This window comes from Periophthalmus magnuspinnatus, chromosome 24 (assembly GCF_009829125.3).
Source record: "Periophthalmus magnuspinnatus isolate fPerMag1 chromosome 24, fPerMag1.2.pri, whole genome shotgun sequence".
Taxonomy (NCBI): domain Eukaryota; kingdom Metazoa; phylum Chordata; class Actinopteri; order Gobiiformes; family Gobiidae; genus Periophthalmus; species Periophthalmus magnuspinnatus.
The window spans coordinates 2,671,030-2,692,913 of record NC_047149.1 but is presented as its reverse complement, the minus strand read 5'-3'; the positions used below and the strand labels follow the sequence as shown (position 1 = coordinate 2,692,913).

General features: G+C 40.6%; 2 protein-coding genes across 4 annotated transcripts in view; both read right to left on the bottom strand.

The window, feature by feature from the left end:
• The window catches only part of col12a1b (collagen, type XII, alpha 1b), a 129,741-nt gene extending 119,373 nt beyond the window's left edge, over window positions 1-10,368 (bottom strand). For all 3 annotated transcript variants that reach the window (XM_055232175.1, XM_055232173.1, XM_055232174.1), the window contains exons 1-2: window positions 10,340-10,368; window positions 4,920-5,017 (exon numbers count right to left, since the gene is read on the bottom strand). In XM_055232175.1, the coding sequence (XP_055088150.1) occupies window positions 4,920-4,983 (64 nt within the window). In that variant the 5' untranslated portion in view covers window positions 4,984-5,017; window positions 10,340-10,368. The remainder of the gene's footprint in view (window positions 1-4,919; window positions 5,018-10,339) is intronic.
• A 2,586-nt stretch (window positions 10,369-12,954) lies between these two features.
• Window positions 12,955-21,884, bottom strand: part of cd109 (CD109 molecule) — a 27,452-nt gene continuing 18,522 nt past the window's right edge. Inside the window, exons 24-30 of the mRNA XM_055232382.1 lie at window positions 21,617-21,682; window positions 21,396-21,532; window positions 20,870-21,032; window positions 17,881-17,983; window positions 15,768-16,222; window positions 13,398-13,609; window positions 12,955-13,102 (exon numbers count right to left, since the gene is read on the bottom strand). Coding sequence (XP_055088357.1) covers window positions 12,955-13,102; window positions 13,398-13,609; window positions 15,768-16,222; window positions 17,881-17,983; window positions 20,870-21,032; window positions 21,396-21,532; window positions 21,617-21,682 — 1,284 coding nt within the window. The remainder of the gene's footprint in view (window positions 13,103-13,397; window positions 13,610-15,767; window positions 16,223-17,880; window positions 17,984-20,869; window positions 21,033-21,395; window positions 21,533-21,616; window positions 21,683-21,884) is intronic.

Below are 21,884 nucleotides of genomic sequence, written 5' to 3'. Positions count from 1 at the left end.
CACACATGTTTAACACATAAACCCTGCATATTTAGGCTGAGTTCTTCTCTCAAACTGAAAACACTCCGTTCCACCTTGTGATGTCATCATGTGGTAATACAAGATCCACTGTGTTTTTAAACTCCATACACCTTCACTAGAATCATTTGGATGATAATTTCAGCTCTGGAATTACCAATCTCTACTGAACTAAAGGTAAAAGGAGCTGTTAACTTGAAATCTACCACTTCATGACATCACGAGGTGGAACAGTGCATTATGAGCTTTGGTGATGTAGACACACTAGTAATAAAGTGTTACTCAATGATGTCTGAATGAAACAAAACACAACTCCAGTATGTTTTTGAGGAGGGAACAACATTATAACACGGCTGAACACTCACAAGAGTAACTTTAGCACAAAATTGGAGATTTAAAACGGTGTTAATGTCGGATACTTTCATTGGACCGTCTCAGTACAATAAAAAAAATACTAAAAAACTACATAAATACACGAGATCATCCTTTGATTTTAGTTTGATTTAGCATGAATTCTGCAGAATGTGTACAATTCTAAAGATGGAACGCTCTAAACTAGCCAATAAAAGACAAAATGGACAACTATTAAAACGGTATACATTCCTAATATTCATTCCGTTCATGTGTTTACTCCAGATGCCCTGCCTGACTGCTGTATCTAAGCCTCCAACCGTAGAGAGGTGAAGAGCATGAGGGTGAAGTATCAGTAAGTCAGGCTCACTTTTGAACCCGACTTAGCAGAAAAACACAGAGACCAAATCAGAATGAAACCAACCTGGGATTATTTAATCCTGAGCCCGATCCTTCAGTCCAAGATTATCAGAATTTAGCTGAAAATTGGTCTGAAATCTTCATTAAAAATAAACATTTGTCATGTTAAAAATGGTACGAGGTGGATATTGAAGTGGTTATTAGGAGCAGTTTGAAGAATGAACCAGTTTAAATTAGAATTGAACCAGGAATAATTACAACCTAAACTAAAAAAATTAACTTCTATAATGGCACTAAACCAGAACTAAACCAGGACTAAACCAGGACTAAACCAGGACTACACCCAGACTAAACTTGGACTAAAATAAGACTAAACTAGGATTAAACATTTTGACTGAAACAGGACTAAACTAGAACTAAACCAGAACTAAACCACGGCTAAACCAGAACTAAACCAGGACTAAACCAGGACTAAACCAGGACTAAACCAGGACTAAACCAGGACTAAACTAGGGCTAAACCAGAACTAAACCAGTACTAAATCAGGACTAAAGTAGAGCTACACCTAGACTAAACTTGGACTAAAATAAAACTAAACTAGGATTAAACATTTTGACTGAAACAGGACTAAACTAGAACTAAACCAGAACTAAACCAGAACTAAACCAGGGCTAAACCAGAACTAAATCAGGACTAAAGTAGAACTAAACCAGAACTAAATCATAAACCCAGAGCTAACATTTATTTTAAAGCCACAAAAGACAAATCTCACTTTTGTCAGAAAAGACAAAAAAAATAAATAAAATAAAATAAAAAAATAAAAAAAATAATGTAATGTAATTTCATCCCATGTTAAAATTCTTCAGCTCTGAACATGTCGTGCATGTTTCTGCTCCTCATTTATATTTGTTCTATTTTAGTTTGATTTTGAGATAACATTATAGATCTGTAATAACAGTGAGATGAGCGGGGTATCAGTTGTGTGTGCGTCCCCTACACGACACACACAACTGCACCCATCAACAACATGGTTCATGCATCATGTTTATTTCATATTCTATTGCTCTATTTGGAAGTGGAAATGTATTTTTATTGTAATGATTTATTTTATACGTTTACATTAGCCAAAACAGTGTTAAAAAGTAAACAAAAGCATGAACCAAATAAACTGCTGCTCACTGCTGGTAAATACACCTGCCACTTTGAAGTGTTATAAAAGTGGAGTATTTAGCACCTTCAAATCTCCTTTGCTTTAACATTAGACTCAGTGGTAAAAGAAAAAATGTAAATGTGTCACTGGACACAAAGTTTTAGAGTGAAGATGTTTGGCTGCTCGTTCAAGCCGCTTCTCCAGTTCTGGTCAGATCACTGCTGGACACTGCCTATATCTGTCTGAAGGAAGGAGTTAACTGCACTGAAGCTAACACACCTGTTTGTTTACATTTTCAGTTTGTTTTTCAGTTTCTGTTTGTTTACAGTTTTTTTTTGTTGGCTAGGTCTAATGTGCTACACTAAGTGTGAATTGTGCCTGAGTCATATTTAGCATAATCATTCAGGCCCCTAATGGGTGCTCTCACACCTATTAGCATACTGGCTATTAGCATACTGGCTAGCCCTATAGTGTTCCTTGTTTTGATTTGGGCCTGAGGACAGAGTTATAAATTGTGGACAGGTGATGTCTAAAGGCCCCATTCCTGTACAAAGATGGATTGTCTTTCCTACAAAAATAGCTTCTTTAACTCCTCTCTCAAACCATTTCTTTTCTCTGGCTAAGATCTGAACCTCATTATCTTCAAAGGAGTGGTTAGTGTCTTTGAGATGGAGATGTCCTGAAGAGCTCTCAGGGCGGTGTTGGTACATTCTCTTATGAAGTGGCTGTTTAGTTTCTCATCAGCTGAGTTCAGGGTCATGGTGCATCGGCAGCTGACAAAGAGAGAAGCACTGAGATCCTGAACTAGGCTAAGGTGAACTGCTTCCTCAGTGACACCACAACCTACGAATTACTGAAACAAGACCCTACTAGTGGGTACAAGAAGAAAATCATAGACTCCTTACAGAACGTGGAGAAAGTAGAAGTCATTGATAGACAGCTGTGTTACAGACTACTCTGGTGACTCCATTCCTTGTATCTATGGTCTCCCAAAAAATCCACAAAGAAGGAATACCCCTCAGACGCATTGTATGTAGCACACTCCATCACATACAATGTGACCAAACAAACTTCTACAGGCAAATCCACGGCTGTGCCATGGGCTCACCGGTCTCTCCTATTATGTCTAACTATTTATGGAACAATTTGAACAGGAGGCTTTGGCCTCATTTCCAGACACTCCACCCACACATTGGTATCGATACATGGATGACAACTGGACTAAAATCTAAATTCAAGATCTGGAACACAAAGCAGCATGAACTCAAAGTTATCTGTACACTACAACACAGAGCTCAAGTGGTTCCCACAAACACAGAGGGAAAAGTGAAGCAGGAGCAACACACGGAGAAAGCCCTCTCTGCTTGTGGTTATCCAAAATGGGCCTTCAGTAGATCTAAGAGAGCTAAAAAAAAATAGGACAACAGAGAATCTGAACCTAGAAGGAAAGGTGTAACTATCTGACTGTAACTATATTTCAGACACAGCGAATGTGTCTGAAAAACTTCAGAGACTTTTCAGACAGTATGAAATTCTGGTCTATTTCAAACCTACAAACACTTTAAGACAGAAACTTGTTCACCCAAAGGACAAAACCCTGAGTCACAAAACAAACTAATGTAGTCTACTCCATTCAGTGCAGTGAAGAGTGAGTGTTACACTGGAGAAACTAAACAGCTACTCCATAAGAGGATGCACCAACACCGTTGTGAGAGCTCCTCAGGACCCCAGTCTGCTGAGAGGAGTAAAAGAACCTATTTTTGTTGTAAAAGAGAATCCTTCCTTAAACAGGAATAGGGGTTTGAGACATAATCTTCTTTTTATAACGCCATCCTTACACCTATATCTAAACAAAGAAAACAATAGTGCTAGCCAGTATGCTAATAGCCAGTATGCTAATAGGTGTGAGAGCACCCATTAGGGGCCTGAATGATTATGCTAAATATGACTCAGGCACAGGTCACACTTAGGGTAGCTCATTAGACCTAGCCAACAAACAGAAAGTGTAAACAAACAGGTGTGTTAGTTTCAGTGTAGTTAACTCCTTCCTTCAGACAGATATAGGCAGTGTCCAGCAGTGATCTGACCAGAACTGAAGAAGTGTCAAGGACGAGCTGCCAAATGTCTTCACTCTAAAACTTTGTGTCCAGTGATAGATTTGAATTTTTCTTTCACTGTGGGTCAGACCTGGATGACTGAGAGATCACACAGACATTAGGCTCAGTGACAGATCTATGAGGTGTGAGGTCACCGCCCCGAGCTCAGCACTGACCGCCTGCCTCTGGTTCCATAAGTACATTTTCCATTCATTTTCCCCATAGACTTTCTGAAAAAATGTATATTAAATGTCTGAAAGCTCAGGGCTGATTAGTCTGTGGAAGTAATGACACAAAGCCTGTACTTTTATTAAAAACCTGTTTCTGAAAGTTATTTAAACATTTCACAGAATCATGTTTTTTTGGGATTAAAATAACTTTGTTTTGGATAATAGTTAGCATGTATGATTAGCGTCCAGGATGTCTTTGAAGTGGATGGGACTGTGGACGGGACTGTTAAGCTCCATAGCAAAGAGAAGTTTTATTTAATTAATGTATTAATGAATATATTATTATTATTATTATTATTATTATTATTATTATTATTATTATTATTATTATTATTATTATTATTATTATTATCGTTGTTGTTGTTGTTATTTTATTATTATCATCATCATCATCATCATCATTATTATTATTGTTGTTGTTGTTGTTTATACATTGGGTTACTACTGAATGAACTGAACAGCTTTGAGAGCAGTGTTTTGGAATTTGCGTACTGGATATTTGTGATGACTTCCTGCTGAAGGGAGAGAAATAATTTATTTAACAAGAAAATTCCCTGAAAAAACAAACAAAATTAATACAAACACACACACATAAAATGTAAACATGTTTTGGATTTATTCATGTTTTTTATTTACAGATTAAATGGATTTTTACAAGTGAGCAAAGAGAAAGAGAAAAGAGAAGCGAGAGCAGCAGCAGAGCGAGTAACTTACCTTCCTGAGCCTGAGCCAATGAGAGCAGCAGAAGAGCCACAAGACCCGCCCACAAACACCTCATCTTCAGCCAATCACAGGCCTCAGCCGTCAAACACCTGGGCCAATCAGAGAGGAGAGTCAATTAAACCCATGATGAGGTTTAAGGACGTCTGCTACATAAAAGAGATTTAAAAAGTCCCTCTACAAAAAACTGTGCAGTTTTCACAGGTAATGATTTGAAAATATGCCCATTTCATTTTTGTAAAGTGTTTTGCTCCCAGACAAAATACTTATGAACAACCACAGAATGTTATCAACCATGAACATTAAAGGGCCCATATTACACCATCTCTGACCTCTGTTACACTATAGTTTCCTCATCACAAACAGACCTAGATTTTTGTTTTATTTTTTTCATCCAAACATGTTTAACTCAAACCCTGCATAGCAAAAGACGAAGTTTAAATCTGTCACTGGACAAATCATTGTAAGCATGAAGACGTCTGGCTGCTCATCCAAGCCGCTTCTTCAGTTCTGGTCAGAATGCTGGTGGCCACTGCCTTATATCTATCTGAGGGGAGGGGCTAACCACACTGAAACTGTAAACATCTATTGTCTCCAATTTCAGATGAAACTACCCTATTCAGCCCTATTAACATTATTGTTCTCATTGTCCTGGGTCTGAGGATGGAGTTATAGATGAGGGAGAGGTTATGTCTCAAGTACCTATTCCTGTCTAAGGAAGGATTCTCTTTCCTAACAAAAATAGGTTCTTTAACTCTCCTCTCAAACCATTCTTCTTTTCTTCTTCTGTGTTTGTGGGAACCATTTGAGCTGTGTTGTAGTGTACGACTCCGAGTTTGTGCTGCCGTGGATGGTGTGAATCAAACAGCAGGTATTGGTCAGTGTTTATGGGCTTCCTGGAGACTTTACCTGGAGTCTTGGTCCTCTCCTGTAGTTACTGAACAACCTAAGAAGAACAGTTTGTTCTCGGCTTCTTCCCATATGAACCTGATGTTTGGACCCACAGCATTAATATGTGCAGTAAAGGGTTCCAGATATTGAATTTAGATTTTAGTCCAGTTGTCATCCATGTATCGATACCAATGTGTGGGTGGAGTGTCTGGAAATGAGGCCAATGCCTCCTGTTCAAATTGTTCCATAAATAGTTAGACATAATAGGAGAGACCGTTGAGCCCATGGCACAGCCGTGGATTTGCCTGTAAATGTTTACTCTAAACTGGAAATATGTGGTGGTATGTGGTATTTAAACAAATTTTTAGCAGTTTGCAGATTTGGTCAGGTGACTGTTTAGTTCTCTCTTTTAGCTTAGTATCCTGCAGCAACCTCCTCTTAGCTGCCTCCACCGCTACTGATGTGGGGATACAAGTGAAAAGAGAGGTCACATCATCATCATCACCATGGTCTCATCTGAATCAAACTGGAGATGCTTGATTTTGCTAAAAAAAAAAAAATTCTGCTGTGTTCCCAATATGGTGCTCCATGTTGTCCACCAGAGTCAGGATGGTCTTCAGATGTTTGGTCACATTGTATGTGAAATCAACCTGTCTCCAGGTTCAGTTTCAGCTGAAACTGGAGGCAATAGATGTTTACAGTTTCAGTGTAGTTAGCTCCTCCTTCAGACAGATATAAGGCAGTGTCCACCTGTAATCTGACCAGAACTGAGTGTCCAAGTGTCTTGGATGAGCAGCGAAACGTCTTCACTCCTACAACAATTTGTCCAGTTGACAGATTTAAACTTTGTCTTTTGCTATGGATCAGACATGAACAACTGAGGGATTACACAGACACAAACCCTGCATATTCTTCTCTCACATGGAAAAAATTCTGTTCCACCTTGCGATGTTATGTGATAATACAGGAAATACTCCACTGAGGTTTTTAAACTCCATACACCTTCACTAGAATCATTTGGATGATTTCAGCCCTGGAATTGAGGAATTCAGTAGAGATTGGTTCTACTGAACTAAAGTTAAAAGGAGCTGTTAACATGAAAACTACTACTTCATGACATCACAAGGTGGAACAGAGTATTTTGAGCTTTGGAGATGTAGACAGACTGATAATAAAGTGTTACTTAAACATGTGTAAATGAAACAAAACACAACTCCAGGTCTGTTTTTGAGGATGGAACAACATTAGAACTTAAAGCTCACAAGAGTCACTTTTGCTTCATATAGGACCTTCATACAGGACTAAACTGGGACTAATGTTAAAACAGGACTAACACAGATCTAACATTAAAATTAAATCATGGGACTGAACTTAAACCTAACCAGGACTACTGTTGAAACAGGACTAAAACAGGACTAAAACAGGACTAAACCAGGACTAAAACAGGACTAAACCAGGACTAAAACAGGACTAAAACAGGACTAAAATAGGACTAAACCAGGACTAAAACATGTCTACATAATAAGAATATTATTATTCATCATTATGGAAAATGAGAGCAGCTGAGACACTATAGAAAAATGCACATAACAGAAGCATGAGACCGATCATCTACACGACAGACAACAGGAGCACAAGAATCAGACAGGTGTAGACCTGGCTTAGACCCAACGTAGGCCTCATTTAGACCTAGTTTAGACCCAGTGTAGACCTGGTTTAGACCTGGTTTAGACCTGGTTTAGGCCTGGTTTAGACCTGCTGTAGACCTGCTGTAGACCTGCTTTAGACCTCGTTAGACCTGGTTTAAACTCAGTTTAGATTGCTTTAGACCTGGTTTAGGCCTGCTTTAGACCTGGTTTAGGCCTGCTTTAGACCTTGTTAAGACCTTCTTTAGACCCAGTTTAGACCTGGTTTAGACCTGGTTTAGACCTGGTTTAGACTCAGTTTAGATTGCTTTAGACCTGGTTTAGACCTGGTTTAGACCTGCTTTAGACCCGCTTTAGACCCAGTTTAGTCCTGCTATAGACCTGGTTTAGACCCAGGGTAGACCTGGTTTAGATCTGCTTTAGACCCAGTTTAGACCAAATGTAGATCTGGTTTAGACCTCGCTTAGACCTGGTTTAGATGTGGTTCAATCCAGTTTTAGTCCCAGTCCTGCTCCTGCTATTGTGCTGACACAGACAGAAGTGAGCCATAAAATGAGAAAAGCTCATAAAAATTCCAAAGATTTCTCCAAAACGTCCAGATTTAAACCAGGTCTAAACCAGGTCTAAACCAGGTCTAAACCAGGTCTAAACCAGATCTAAACCAGATCTAAACCAAGTTTAAACGAGATTTAACCCTTAGGAGTCTAACCCACAACCTCCTCACTGACAGGAAGAGACAGGACAACCACTCTGCCAGATTAACAAACTCCACTCAGAGAGATCTGGAGTCTAACCCACAACATATCATTTAGTTTTATATAAAATGAGTATTATGAACTGGACCCAAGACTCCAATAGAAGAAAATAAATAGACATAATCATTTGACGCATGTTTTTTTACAAAGTGTAAAATTTTATAAAGTAACTCAAAAATCTGTTCAGGTCCGAATTCAAATCTAATTATGATGAAATGTTTTTGAAATGTTGAAAATCGAGGTCATGTTTCCTGAGGTGGTCAATAACTAAAATTTACTTAAGTATCATTTTAAGGTACTCTACTATCCCCGTAGCGTAATTTGTCCTCTGCGTTTGACCCAGCAAGAACATGCAGACTCCACACAGACACAGGGAGGACATGAACATGCAATACATGAGTCATATTTTGCGTACCATAAATTTCGGACTATAAGCTGCTACTTTTTTCCCCATTCTTTGAACCCTGCAGCTTATACAACAGTGCAGCTAATTTATAGATTTTTACTGGCTTATGGCTACCGGGGGGCGCTCTCTAGCAGTAAACGCAAAAAGTGAGACAGACATGGGGAAAGCCAGTATGCTAATAGCCAGTATGCTAATAGCCAGTATGCTAATAGGTGTGAAAGCACCCATTAAGGGCCTGAATGATTATGCTAAGTATGACTTGGGCGCAGTGCACACTTAGCACAATAGACCAAGCCAACAAACAGAAAGTGCAGGTGTGTTACTTTCTGTGCAGTTAACTCCTTCCTTCAGACAGATATAGGCAGTGTCCAGCAGTGATCTGACCAGAACTGGAGAAGCGGCTTGGATGAACAGCCAGGCATCTTCACTCTAAAACTTTCTGTCCAGTAACAGATTTGAATTTTTATTTTATTTTGAATATCTGCAGTTTTTAAAACTGTTGAGGGTTTTTTTAAATTTCTGATAGATTTTCAGATTTTCTTGCGCCTAATTGAATCAGTCTTTGTATTTTATCCATTGGAACCAAATCTGTGTTTCTAATGTGACCATCTTTGAAAATGTGCACAGACTGAACACAAACACACCTGGAATCTTGTCTTTTATTCTTTTGAAGCCACAAGTTCATTCACAGCACTCTTATGATTTATAAAAAAGTACTTCAATCATTTCTACAGCAAATACTTCAGTACTTTAACTTAAGTGATTACTTGACAGTGCTACTTTTACTACTGGAGTAATATTTACTTTAACTCAAGCAATAAAATTTAGTACTGTGACCACCGCTGAATCGAGTACTCATCATGTGGTCCAAGTTTAGTCCTGGTTTAGTCCTGTTCTTGAAGCATTGAAACAAATGACTGGGATCCGTCTGGAAAAAGAGCAGTATAAATTCTCGGAAAAATCAAATCTGTCAAAATCTTGTGGAAAAAATGTTTGGGAATCTGGAATGAGGTCATCACAATTCCACGGGCTCGGAAAAGATCAAACATTCAAAACCAAAAACAGGTTTGAACCAGGACTGAATCAGGTCTGAACCAGGACTCAGGACCGGGATCGAACCAGAACTAAACCAGGACCTGGACAATTCCAAGTTGGGGCTCCAAGAGTGCAAATGGTTTGACATATATGTATATATATATATATATATATATATATATATATATATATATATATATATATATATATATATATATATATTTATTTTTTAACGAAGACAATAAAATGAGCAAAAAGGGAATGAATGATCAGAATCAGAAACGTTTTTTAAATTTTAGTAATAATATTTTTATAGAATTTAGCGTTTGAAATTCCAAACTTTTTTACTAAAGTACAGCACTAAACCAGGACTAAACCAGGACTACACCATGACTAAACCAGGACTACACCAGGACTAAACCAGGACTACATCAGGACTAAACCAGAACTAAAACAGGTCTAAACCAGGACTAAATCAGGACTAAACCAGACCTAAACAAGGACTACACCAAGACTAAACCAGGACTACACCAGGACTAAAACAGGTCTAAACCAGGACTAAACCGGGACTAAACCAGAACTAAACCAGGACTACACCAGGACTAAACCAGAACTAAACCAGGACTAAACCAGGACTAAACCAGGGTTACACTGGGGCTATCCTGTATCTGCTGTACTCACCTGATGCTGAGGAGGTCTAATCCACAGAGGAGCAGGGACCAAATGGAGCCGGACCTGGGTCCTGGACCGGTCTAGACCCAGGTCCCGCCCACACATCCACAGTCCCGCCCTCTATTGACAGAGCCACGCCCCCAAGGCCCACAGCCCCCCCCTCCCAGAGCCAGAACCCTGCCCACATACACATCTGGAGCTGAGTGACCTCATCCCAAAACCTGCGGAAAAGTGAGAGGACTAAACAGGGACTAAACCAGGACTAAACCAGGACTAAACCAGGTCTAATTCAGCACTAAATCAGGTCTAAACCAGGAGCTAAATCAGAAACTCAACTAGGACTAAACAGTGACTAAAAACCAAAACTAAACCGGGACTAAACCAGGACCAAACCAGGACTGAATCAGAGACTAAACAGCAGTAAATCAGGTCTAAGCCAGAACTTTCTCCGCAGTGGAACAGATGAGCTCAGATCAGACTGGAATCACTTTTTTACACATTTGGACCAAATTCAGGAAACAGTTTGTTTTAGTGAATCAACAGGAAAAAATCCCCCCTTCCCCCAAACACACACGAGACCAGACCAGGATCGTGACTAGACTGGGACTAGACCAAACTCAGACCAGGAATGGGACTAACCCAGGACTAAAACCAGAATTTAATTTTAATTTAATTTGCACAGTAGCGTTAAATAATTTGAAATATTAGAAAGAGTCGGCCTGTCTGGTGTTTTTAGTTTCCTTCTCACACACAAAACAAAAAAGGGAGTCAAAAAAACAATAGATTCAGTTCTGTTGAGAATGACAAAGCATAAAAGCAAAACAGGAGGTTTTCAGTTTGTAGACTGTAATGATGTCATACTCCCAGATGAGAGACAGAGACAGATGTCCTATTGATTCCACTGATTACATCCATGAGGACAGGATATATATATATATATATATATATATATATATATATATATATATATATATATATATATATATATATACACATAGACATTCTCCTATGGATTTCAACGGGTTTGCACCCTTCACCAACCAAAAACTTGATAACTGACCGCTGTTCAATCCTGGAGCATGCTTCTTGGTCAGCCATCTTTGTTAATCGCCAAAAGTTTTTTTTTTAATCTGCAAAAGAAATTAAATCCATGTGAAAAACAAGTTTAAAAAAAAAAAAGTAAGCTTCTATGTGTATTAAAAGTCCTTATACTAAAAAATTCACCTTATTTATTGAATGACCCTCGTATGTATGTGTATATATATATATATATATATATATATATATATATATATATATATATATATATATATATATATATATATATATATATATATATATATATATATATATAATAAGTAGAGATTTGGCAATATCTTCGTCAATCAGTTCCACATGGCGAGTCACAGTCCTGCGTGACAATCTGATTTTTCAAAGTTGCCTTGGCTCTCCGGACACAACACACCTGCCGTCTCCACCATGCATTCTTTTAAAAACTCGCCCTCGGAGAAAGGCTTACTAGCTTTTGCTAATTTGAAGGCAGTGGCTTGGTACTTGACCCTTGAATCACTGTTTTCTGGTGAAAAAATGTTTGAGTTTGTAAATTGGCTGCCAACCTCTGAGCTGTAGCCGCCCGTTTCTGCATTGACTACTTGCTAGCGTAGTTGACATGCTTCGTAGTAAAGTGACAGCTGATATTGTACTCTGTGAAAACCGTGACAGTTTCTTAGCATAATGGGCATACAGCCTTTGATCAGACTTCAGTGAAAAAAATATTTGGTTGTCCACTCCGTATTTAACACTCGACGCTCACTATCCACTTTTCTTTTCTTTGATAAGCTCATTTTTAGAATAAGAGAGTAATATGCATGAACATGATTGATGTAGCTGAAGTGTGCCATCTTTTGGAGAAACGTTCTCATTACAGGGTAAAGGTAATTTGAACAAGGTTTACCCTTACCTATTTTATTATGATTTGGTCACATTCAGCTGGCCAGATTAATGAGCCCAAAGGGCCGTGTGTGGCCCCCGGGCTGTAGTTTGCTCATGTCTGGACTAGAGCCAAGAACTCATTATGTTAAAACAAAAACAACAACAACACACATCTGCTTCTCTGTGTTAAATAGGATTGGTCTATAGAATGCGGTGATGTCCATCCATCCATTTTCTTCCATTTTATCTGGGGCCATGTCATGGAGGCAGCAGCCTGAGCAGGGAGGCCCAGACTTCCCTCTCCACGCACACTTCCTCTAGCTCTTCCGGGGATCCCGAGGCATTCCGAGGACATGCTGGAGGGACTACGCTTCTTGACTGGCTGAGAGACATCACTGCAGACGCTCCACCAATCCAACTGTCAATCTCACACTATATCCTTCCCTCACTCGTAAACATAAACCTAAGATACTTCAACTTCTCCACTTGAGGCAGAGACTCTCCACCCACCTGAAGAGTACAAGCCATCATTTTGCCATCCCAAGTTTTTGTCTCTGCACATGCTATAGCACTCTTGGCCTATCGGTACCTGGCAGCTGTCTCTGGAGTTCCACAAGCCAACAAGACTCAATAGGATAGGACTCTTTCTTCAGCCTGACAGCATCCCTTACCTCCGGCATCCACCACAAGGTTCAGGAATTGTCGCCGCGACAGGCACCAGAGTCCTTGCGACCATAGTTGCGACCAGCCAGATCGACAATGGAGGCGGAGAACATGGTCCACTCGGACTCAATGTCCCCCAGGATCTGGGAAAAGCTCTTCCGGTGTGAGTTGAAGACCCTGCTGACAGAGGGCTGCACTAGCTGTTCCCAACAGATCTTCATGATATGCTTGGGTCTGCCAAGACTATCCAGCTTTCTTCTCCGCCAGGATATCCAACTCACCATCAGGTGGTGATCAGTTGACAACAGCCAAAGGTCAGATGACACGTCAAGTCAATCATCAAGCCCAAACCAGCTTCCCGCCACTCCCTGTCGGCAATGCCAGAAAAGCGGAGGGAACAACCCCTCTCGAGGAGTTGGGTACCAGAGCCCAAGCTGTGTGTAGATGTGAGCCTGACTATATCTAGGGTTACCTCTCAACCTTCTGCATGAGCTCAGGCTCCTTTCCCAACCAGCGAGGTGACATTCCATGCCGCCACATCCAGATGCTGTGTCTGTGGGCTGGGTTGTTGAGACACCCGTCCCTGACTGCCGCCCAGTCCCCTTTGCCCCTATGAACCTCTCTGCAGGTGGTAAGTCCACAGGTCCACACCAGACTCCAGGGTGGGGCCCAGGCCGCACCATACTGAGTGACGTCACAATCCTCGTTATGTCAATATCCGTAAGGGGATTGTGAACTGCTCTTAGTTTGCCATGGAGCATCTTCCCAGGTACTTAATGCCCTGCATTAAGTGATAAAGACACAAAAACGTGTCCAAAATCTCTTAGGGACCGTCACAAAACAGCATTTAGCTCTTTTTGAGGCCACATATTCAAAGTTTCAAATGTCCACAGCATTTGGTGGGATGTCTGCAGTGGGACTCTCTGTAAATAGCAGTTTTCAATGGGATTTCTCATAAACTATGTGAAATGCCATGGTTGTATAATGTACAACAATGTTGTGTAATGTACAGTACAGTCTATGGTCATGACCCTGTCAGAATAAAGTACAAGAAACAAAAGATTTGGATGCTCTGCACCCATAGCACCCAAAGATTTTATTTGGCTTTATGCCTTTACTTCCTTCATTCAGAAACTCTTGGTTATTGTAGATGTGATGAGGGATGATCATTTGCTGTTCGTGTTACTAAGATTTATTCACAAATATGTTTTCAATGTGTGCATCATAAATATATTTGTAATTATCGACAATATTGTAGTAGTAGCAGTAATAGTAGTAGTAGTTTTAGTAGTAGTAGTAGTTGTAGCAGTAGCAGTCGTAATTTTAATAGTAGTAGTATTTGAAATAGTTTTCTGTTGAAAAGTCTCCCTCTAGTGACAGTAAAATGTCATTACAGCTCAGAGCAGAAATGTTTTAAATGTGTTTTTTTATTTTGTAAAAATTTCTGAAAAACAAAATCTGTTTGTCAAACAGTTCGTGATCACAAGGTGCAGGCAGATTATTCGAACAAAACAAAGTCTTTTCTGTCCATATAAAAACAAAGAGTAAATATTCACTTTTACAGAAATTAACATTAACATACAAACTGCTTTATATGTGCCACAGTCCTTAGAGCTGCAGAAACCACGACTAACCCAGGACCAACCCAGAACTAAACCAGGACTAAATCAGGTCTTACCCAGGACCAACCCAGAACTAAACCAGGACTAAATCAGGTCTTACCTAGGACCAACCCAGAAGTAAACCAGGTCTTACCCAGGACCAACCCAGAACTAAACCAGGACTAAACCAGGACTAAACCATGACTAAATCATGTCTTAACCAGAACTAACCCAGGACTAACTCACACTAAACCAGGACTAAATACTTCCTGGTTCTAATACAAACTCTATGAGTTCTGTTTACTTTATCCATTTATTTACAACGACCGTCCTTCCTCTGTACCACTGTCCCTCCTTTGTACCACTGTCCCTCCTCTGTTCCACCGTCCCTCCTCTGTTCCACTGGTCCTCCTCTGTACCACTGTCCTTCATCTGTACCACTGTCCCCCCCTCTGTACCACTGTCCTTTATCTGTACCACTGTCCCTCCTCTGTTCCACGTCCCTCCTCTGTACCTCTGTCCCTCCTCTTTTCCACCGTCCCTCCTCTGTTCCACCATCCCTCCTCTGTTCCACTGTCCCTCCTCTGTTGCACCGTCCCTCCTCTGTTCCACTGTCCCTCCTCCTTTCCACTGTTCCTCCTCTGTACCACTGTCCTTCATCTGTACCACTGTCCCTCCTCTGTACCACTGTTCTTTATCTGTACCACTGTCCCTCCTCTGTTCCACTGTCCTTCATCTGTACCATTGTCCCTCCTCTGTACCACTGTCCTTTATCTGTACCACTGTCCCTCCTCTGTTCCACCGTCCCTCCTCTGTTCCACCGTCCCTTCTCTGTTCCACCGTCCCTCCTCTGTTCCACTGTCCCTCCTCCGTTCCACTGTCCCTCCTCTGTACCACTGTCCTTTATCTGTACCACTGTCCCTCCTCTGTTCCACCGTCCCTCCTCTGTTCCACCGTCCCTCCTCTGTTCCACTGTCCCTCCTCTGTACCACTGTCCCTCCTCTGTTCTGCTGTTCCTCCTCTGTTCCACTGTCCCTCCTCTGTACCACTGTCCCTCCTCTGTACCAAATATTCACTGTCCCACCTTAGTTTAGGTCTAAACCAGGAATGAACCGGGCCTAAACCTTTGCCTAAACCAGGACTAAACCAGAACTGATGTGAGCCTAAACCAGAGCTGAACTAGGACTAAAACAGGACTAAACTAGGACTAAACCAAGACTAAACCAGGCCTAAACCAGGACTTTCCCGGGTGCGAGCAGAGCCAGCAGAAGCAGAGGGAAGCTGAGGGAGCTGAGGGAGCTGATGGATGCGGCGCTGCTGAACATGTCTTCATGGTCATCGTTGTAGTAGTCATGGTCGTGGTAGTAGTCATAGTGATGGTAGTCATGGTGATGGTGATGGTAGTAATCGTAGTAGTAGTGGTAGTGACTGTGCGAGTGAGGGATGCCGTTCTCATGGAGGTAGGGGTGGTAGTCTTCGTAGTAGTCTTCATAGTAGTCCAGTACTTCGTAGTAGTAGTGTGAAGGGGTTGGGGTTGTGTGGTTGTGGTAGTAGTTGTAATAGTAGTAGTAGTAGGGCGTAGGGGTTGGGTGGTAGGGCATCTGGGTGGACGCTTGGATGGAGGAGTTGGAGCCACAGAAACTACAAGACGAGGATCTCAAGAGGTCAGAGGAATAAGATCTCACTGCCCTGCGACCTGCAAAGAGATCAGGGTTAGACCAAGACTAAAGCAGGACTGAAACAAGACTGGACTAGGGCTAAACCAGGATTAAGCCAGGACTAAACCAGTACTAAACCAGGACTAAACCAGGACTAAATCAGGACTAAACCAGGGCTAAACCATGGCTAAACCAGGGCTAAGTCAGGGCTAAACCAGAACTAAACCAGGGCTAAACCAGGACTAAACCAGGACTAAAGCAGTACTAAACTAAGGTTAAACCAGGGTTAAACCAAGACTAAACCAGGACTAAATCAGGACTAAACCAGGACTAAACCAACACTAAACCAGGGCTAAATGAGAACTAAACCAGGGCTAAACCAGGGTTAAACCAAGACTAAACCATGGCTAAACCAGGGCTAAATCAGGGCTAAACCAGGGTTAAACCAAGACTAAACCGAGGCTAAACCAGGGCTAAATCAGGGCTAAACCAGGGTTAAACCAAGACTAAACCAAGACTAAACCAAGACTAAACCATGGCTAAACCAGGGCTAAGTCAGGGCTAAACCAGAACTAAACCAGCGCTAAACCAGGACTAAAGCAGGAGTAAACCATAGAATTGGTAATACTGTAACTTGTTTGGTAGTAGTCGTAGCATTTGTATTATTTGTGGTATTACTAGTAATCTTACTTGGTTGGTACTAGTCGTGGTATTTGCAGTACTGGTAATACTCTTACTTGGTTGATAGTAGTCGTAGTATTTGCAGTACTGGTAATACTCATAGTAGTCATAGTTTTGTAGTATTCTTACTTGGTTGGTAGTAGTCAAAGTATTTGTAGTATTCTTACTTGGTTGGTAGTAGTCGTAGTATTTGCAGTATTCGTAATGTTCTTACTTGGTTGGTAGTAGTCATAGTATTTGTAGTATTCTTACTTGGTTGGTAGTAGATGTAGTATTTGTAGTATTCGTAAAATATTCTTATTTGGTTGGTAGTAGTCGTAACATTTGTAGTATTCGTGGTATTCGTAGTATTCTTACTTTGTTGGTAGTAGTCGCAGTATTTGCAGTATTCATAGTATTTTTATTTGGTTGGTATTAGTCATAGTATTTGTAGTATTCGTAGTATTCTTACTTGGTTGGTAGTAGTCATAGTATTTGTAATATTCGTAGTATTCTTACTTGGTTGGTAGTAGTCATAGTATTTGTATTATTCGTAGTATTCTTACTGGGTTGATAGTAGTCATAGTATTTGTAGTATTCGTAGTATTCTTACTTGGTTGATAGTAGTCATAGTATTTGTAGTATTTGTAGTATTCTTACTTGGTTGGTAGTAGTCATAGTATTTGTAGTATTCGTAGTATTCTTACTTGGTTGGCAGTAGTCATAGTATTTGTAGTATTCGTAGTATTCTTACTTGGTTGGCAGTAGTCATAGTATTTGTAGTATTCATAGTATTCTTACTTGGTTGGCAGTAGTCATAGTATTTGTAGTATTCGTAGTATTCTTACTTGGTTGGTAGTAGTCATAGTATTTGTAGTATTCGTAGTATTCTTACTTGGTTGGTAGTAGTCATAGTATTTGTAGTATTCATAGTATTCTTACTTGGTTGGCAGTAGTCATAGTATTTGTAGTATTCGTAGTATTCTTACTTGGTTGGCAGTAGTCCTGGTATTTGTAGTATTCGTAGTATTCTTACTTGGTTGGTAGTAGTCGTACAGTTGGACTGATCCTTCTTTGACTCGGCCGACTGGAAACTCCTGAATAAGAGGAATCCTCACGCACTGCAGCTCCAGAGTCACCTGCAACGACAACACCTCCAGCAAGACTCGGACAAGACCAGGACCAGGACTAGATCGGGACTAGACTAGAACAGGACCAGGACTAGGCCAGGACCAAGACTAGGACGAGACCAGGACCAGGACTAGACCAGGACTAGACTAGGACTAGACCAGGACCAGGACTAGACCAGGACTAGACCACATACCACCACATATCTCCAGTTTAAAGGAAACATTTACAAGCAAATCCACGGCTGTGCCATGGGCTCACCGGTCTCTCCTATTATGTCTAACTATTTATGGAACAATTTGAACAGGAGGCATTGGCCTCATTTCCAGACACTCCACCCACACATTGGTATCGATACATGGATGACAACTGGACTAAAATCTAAATTCAAGATCTGGAACCCTTTACTACACATACTAATGCTGTGGGTCCAAACATCAAGTTCACACGGGAAGAAGCCGAGAATAAACTGTCCTTCTTGGATTGTGCAGTAACTATAAGAGAGGGACTATCCCTTACACAGCGAATGTGTGAAAAGTTTCAGAGAATTTTCAGACAGTATGAAATTCTGGTCTATTTCAAACCTACAAACACTTTAAGACAAAAACTTGTTCACCCAAAGGACAAAACCCAGAGCCACAAACAAATTGATGTAGTCTACTCCATTCAGTGCAGTGAAGAGTGAGTGTTACACTGGAGAAACTAAACAGTTACTCCATAAGAGGATGCACCAACACCGTTGTGAGAGCTCCTCAGGACCCCAGTCTTCATCTCCATCTCAAAGACACTAACCACTCCTTTGAAGACAGTGAAGTTCAGATCTCAGCCAGAGAAAAGAAATGGTTTGAGAGAGGAGTTAAAGAAGCTATTTTTGTTGGGAAAGAGAATCCTTCCTTGAACAAGAATGTGCAAACAATAGCTGTTTCCAGTTTCAGTGTAGTTAGCTCATCCCTTCAGCTAGATATACGGCAGTGTCCACCAGCAACCTAACCACAATTAAAGAAGCGGCTTGTATGAGCAGTGAAACTCCTACAACTTTTTGTCCAGTTGACAGATTTTACTTTTGGCTTTGACTCCAGAAGATTAGACTACTGTAACGTCCTGCTCACTAGCCTCTCCAAACGAGCCTTAAGACAGAACAGTACATCCAGGATGCTGCTGCTCGGGTCCTGACTAGAACCAGGAAGTACTTCACATACGTGTCCTGTGCTCAGGTCTCTGGCTCCTGTGGCTCAGAGAACAGACTTTAAAGCAGCTCTGCTTATGTAGCTTTTTTTTTTTTTTTTTTTTTTTTTTGTGAACATTCTCAAAACTTATTAGTGATAAGACGTTTTATTTTGTTATATTTTCCATTTCGAATAATTTGGCAAAATGTTTTTTTTTTTGTTGTTTTTTTATTTTGGTATCAATATTTATTACCATATACTAGGGTTTCACTTTGGGCCTGTTACGCAGGGGCTGTAATTGGTGTGACACTCCTTGTTGCACATGTGGCACTGCCTCTGTCCCTCTGTCAGAACAGAGCAGCCTGTGAGCTGATGAGATGTGCTCCACTGTCTCCCTAGCACTTGTTTTGGCATTGTTAGTTTTGGAAATTGGCCTAAAATATAAAGTTTAATGATCAAATGTGCCACTATTTAAAGTAATGATAATTTTTTTGCCTGTAAAAACATTTTTTTGTTGATTTTATTTTTTTTCTTTGTGTTTGAAGGGAGACCAAGTGCTGCTGTGCACTAGTTTATGCCTGTGCCACTGTTTTAAAGGGTGCATTAAACTTGCATAAAAAGAACCCTGTCTCCTGCGACCATTCTGTCCATGCTACATGTTAGTGCCACATGAACCATCTCCCAGAGTCAGGACTAAACATGGGGAATCAGTGTTTCAGTTTTCTGCAGCTAAAATCTGGAACAGTCTTCCTGAAGATGTGAGACAGGTCTCTACTTTGACAATGTTTAAACCCAGGCTCAAAACAGTTCTGTTTAGCTGTACATATGACTGAAAGGTTTTTATTCTGCACTCTTCTCTTTTCTACGATGGAGTATAAGGGTCACTACAACAAAAGTTGTAATATTATGAGAAAAAGTCGTATTTTTATGAGAATAGACTGCTGTGCGTGAATGAGTGACCAGTGCGTTGTGTGTTATGAAGAATTTGGAGCATTTTGTTCAGATAAACTTTCAACTGGGGTTTATGCACGATGAAATACTGTGTCTTTTAGCCCACCATCACCACACTATCATCAGTATAAGTACTTTGAAGGGACACTGCCAGCATTTGAGTTTGTTTAGTCGGAGGAACCAGAAAGATTTAGAAGAAATTTCTATATCTGAACAAAATCCTCCAAATTCTTCATAACGCACTGGTCACTCATTCACGCACAGCAGCCTATATTCTCATAAAATTACGACTTTATTCTCGTAATATTACAACTTTTTTCTCGTAATATTACGACTTTTTCTGGCTTCGACTTTATTCTCGTAAAATTACGACTTTAATGTAGAAATGCTATGAATTTTTTTTTTAATTTAAGTGACCCTTATACTCCATCGTACTTTTCATTTTTATTATGATTATTTATGTTTTATGCAGAACACAATGCATGTTCATACACATGTCATACAAAAAAGCATGCAAAATTGCACAAAATAAATCTGAAACAGCGAGACTGCAAAAGGTGAACCACGATACAGTGAGGGACAACTGTATTGTGTCTTTCTTATGACACTTTAAGCACTTTCAGTTACTTTGTGTATGAATTGTGAATTGTGTATGAATTGTGCTATACAAATAAACTTGCCTTGCCTAGTAGTAGCAGCAGTAGCAGTAGTAGTAGTAGCAGTAGCAGTAGCAGTAGTAGTAATAGTAGTAGTAGTAGTAGTAGTAGTAGTATTTCTCACAGAGTCGAGGTAGAAGTAGAGGTGGCCGCTGGTGCTGTTGGTCTCGACTTTCTTCACTAGGTGTAGATCAAAGGTGGTCTGAGGTTTGAGAAAGAATCCAGTGAGTAGCTGCACGTCCAGGAGAGCCATGCCTGTGGAGAGGAGAGCCGAGGAGGACGCCAACCTGTGGAGAAGAACCAGAACCAGGACTGAACCACGACTGAACCAGGACTTAACTAGGACTAAATGAGGACTGAACGAGGACTAAACCAGGACTACACCAAAGCTGAACCAAGACTGAAGCAAGACTGAACCAGGACTGAGCCAGTATTTATTCTGGACTAAACCAGGACTTAACCAGGAGACTCAAGTAAGATGCAAGAAATACTGAAGTACTGAAGTAGTACTGATCCATTGCTGAAACAAGACTGAACCAGTTCTGAAACAGGAATAAACCAAGACTGAGCCAGCAGTAAACCAGGACTAAACCAGGACTAAACAGGACCAAACCAGGACTAAATCAGGACTAAACTCAGTCTAGAATCACCTGAAGCACACAGTCAGGTACAGGTGGAGGGGGCGGAGCTCCGAGGTGGTCACCTGCAGGTAGAATTCTTCATCTGGATCTGAGAAACGCTTCCTCCTCATTGGCCAATCAAAGAGCTCATTATACACCACGTTCACCTGGAATCAAACAATATTTTACTCCTTAAACCAGGTGAAATCCACCTTAAACCGGTTGAGATCAACCTGATTCCTTGGACTTACCTGGAAGAGCAGAAGTCCTCGACCTTCGGCCTTCACTGAGGCAAAACTACTGCTGCACCCACTCATCTGAAATACATAAGAGGTCTAAACCAGGACGAAACCAGTACTAAACCAGGGCTAAATCAAGACTAAACCAGGACTAAGCGAGGTCTAAACCAGGACAAAACCAGTACTAAACCAGTACTAAACCAGGTCTAAACCAGGACGAAACCAGTACTAAACCAGGTTTAAACCAGGACGAAACCAGTACTAAACAAGGTCTAAACCA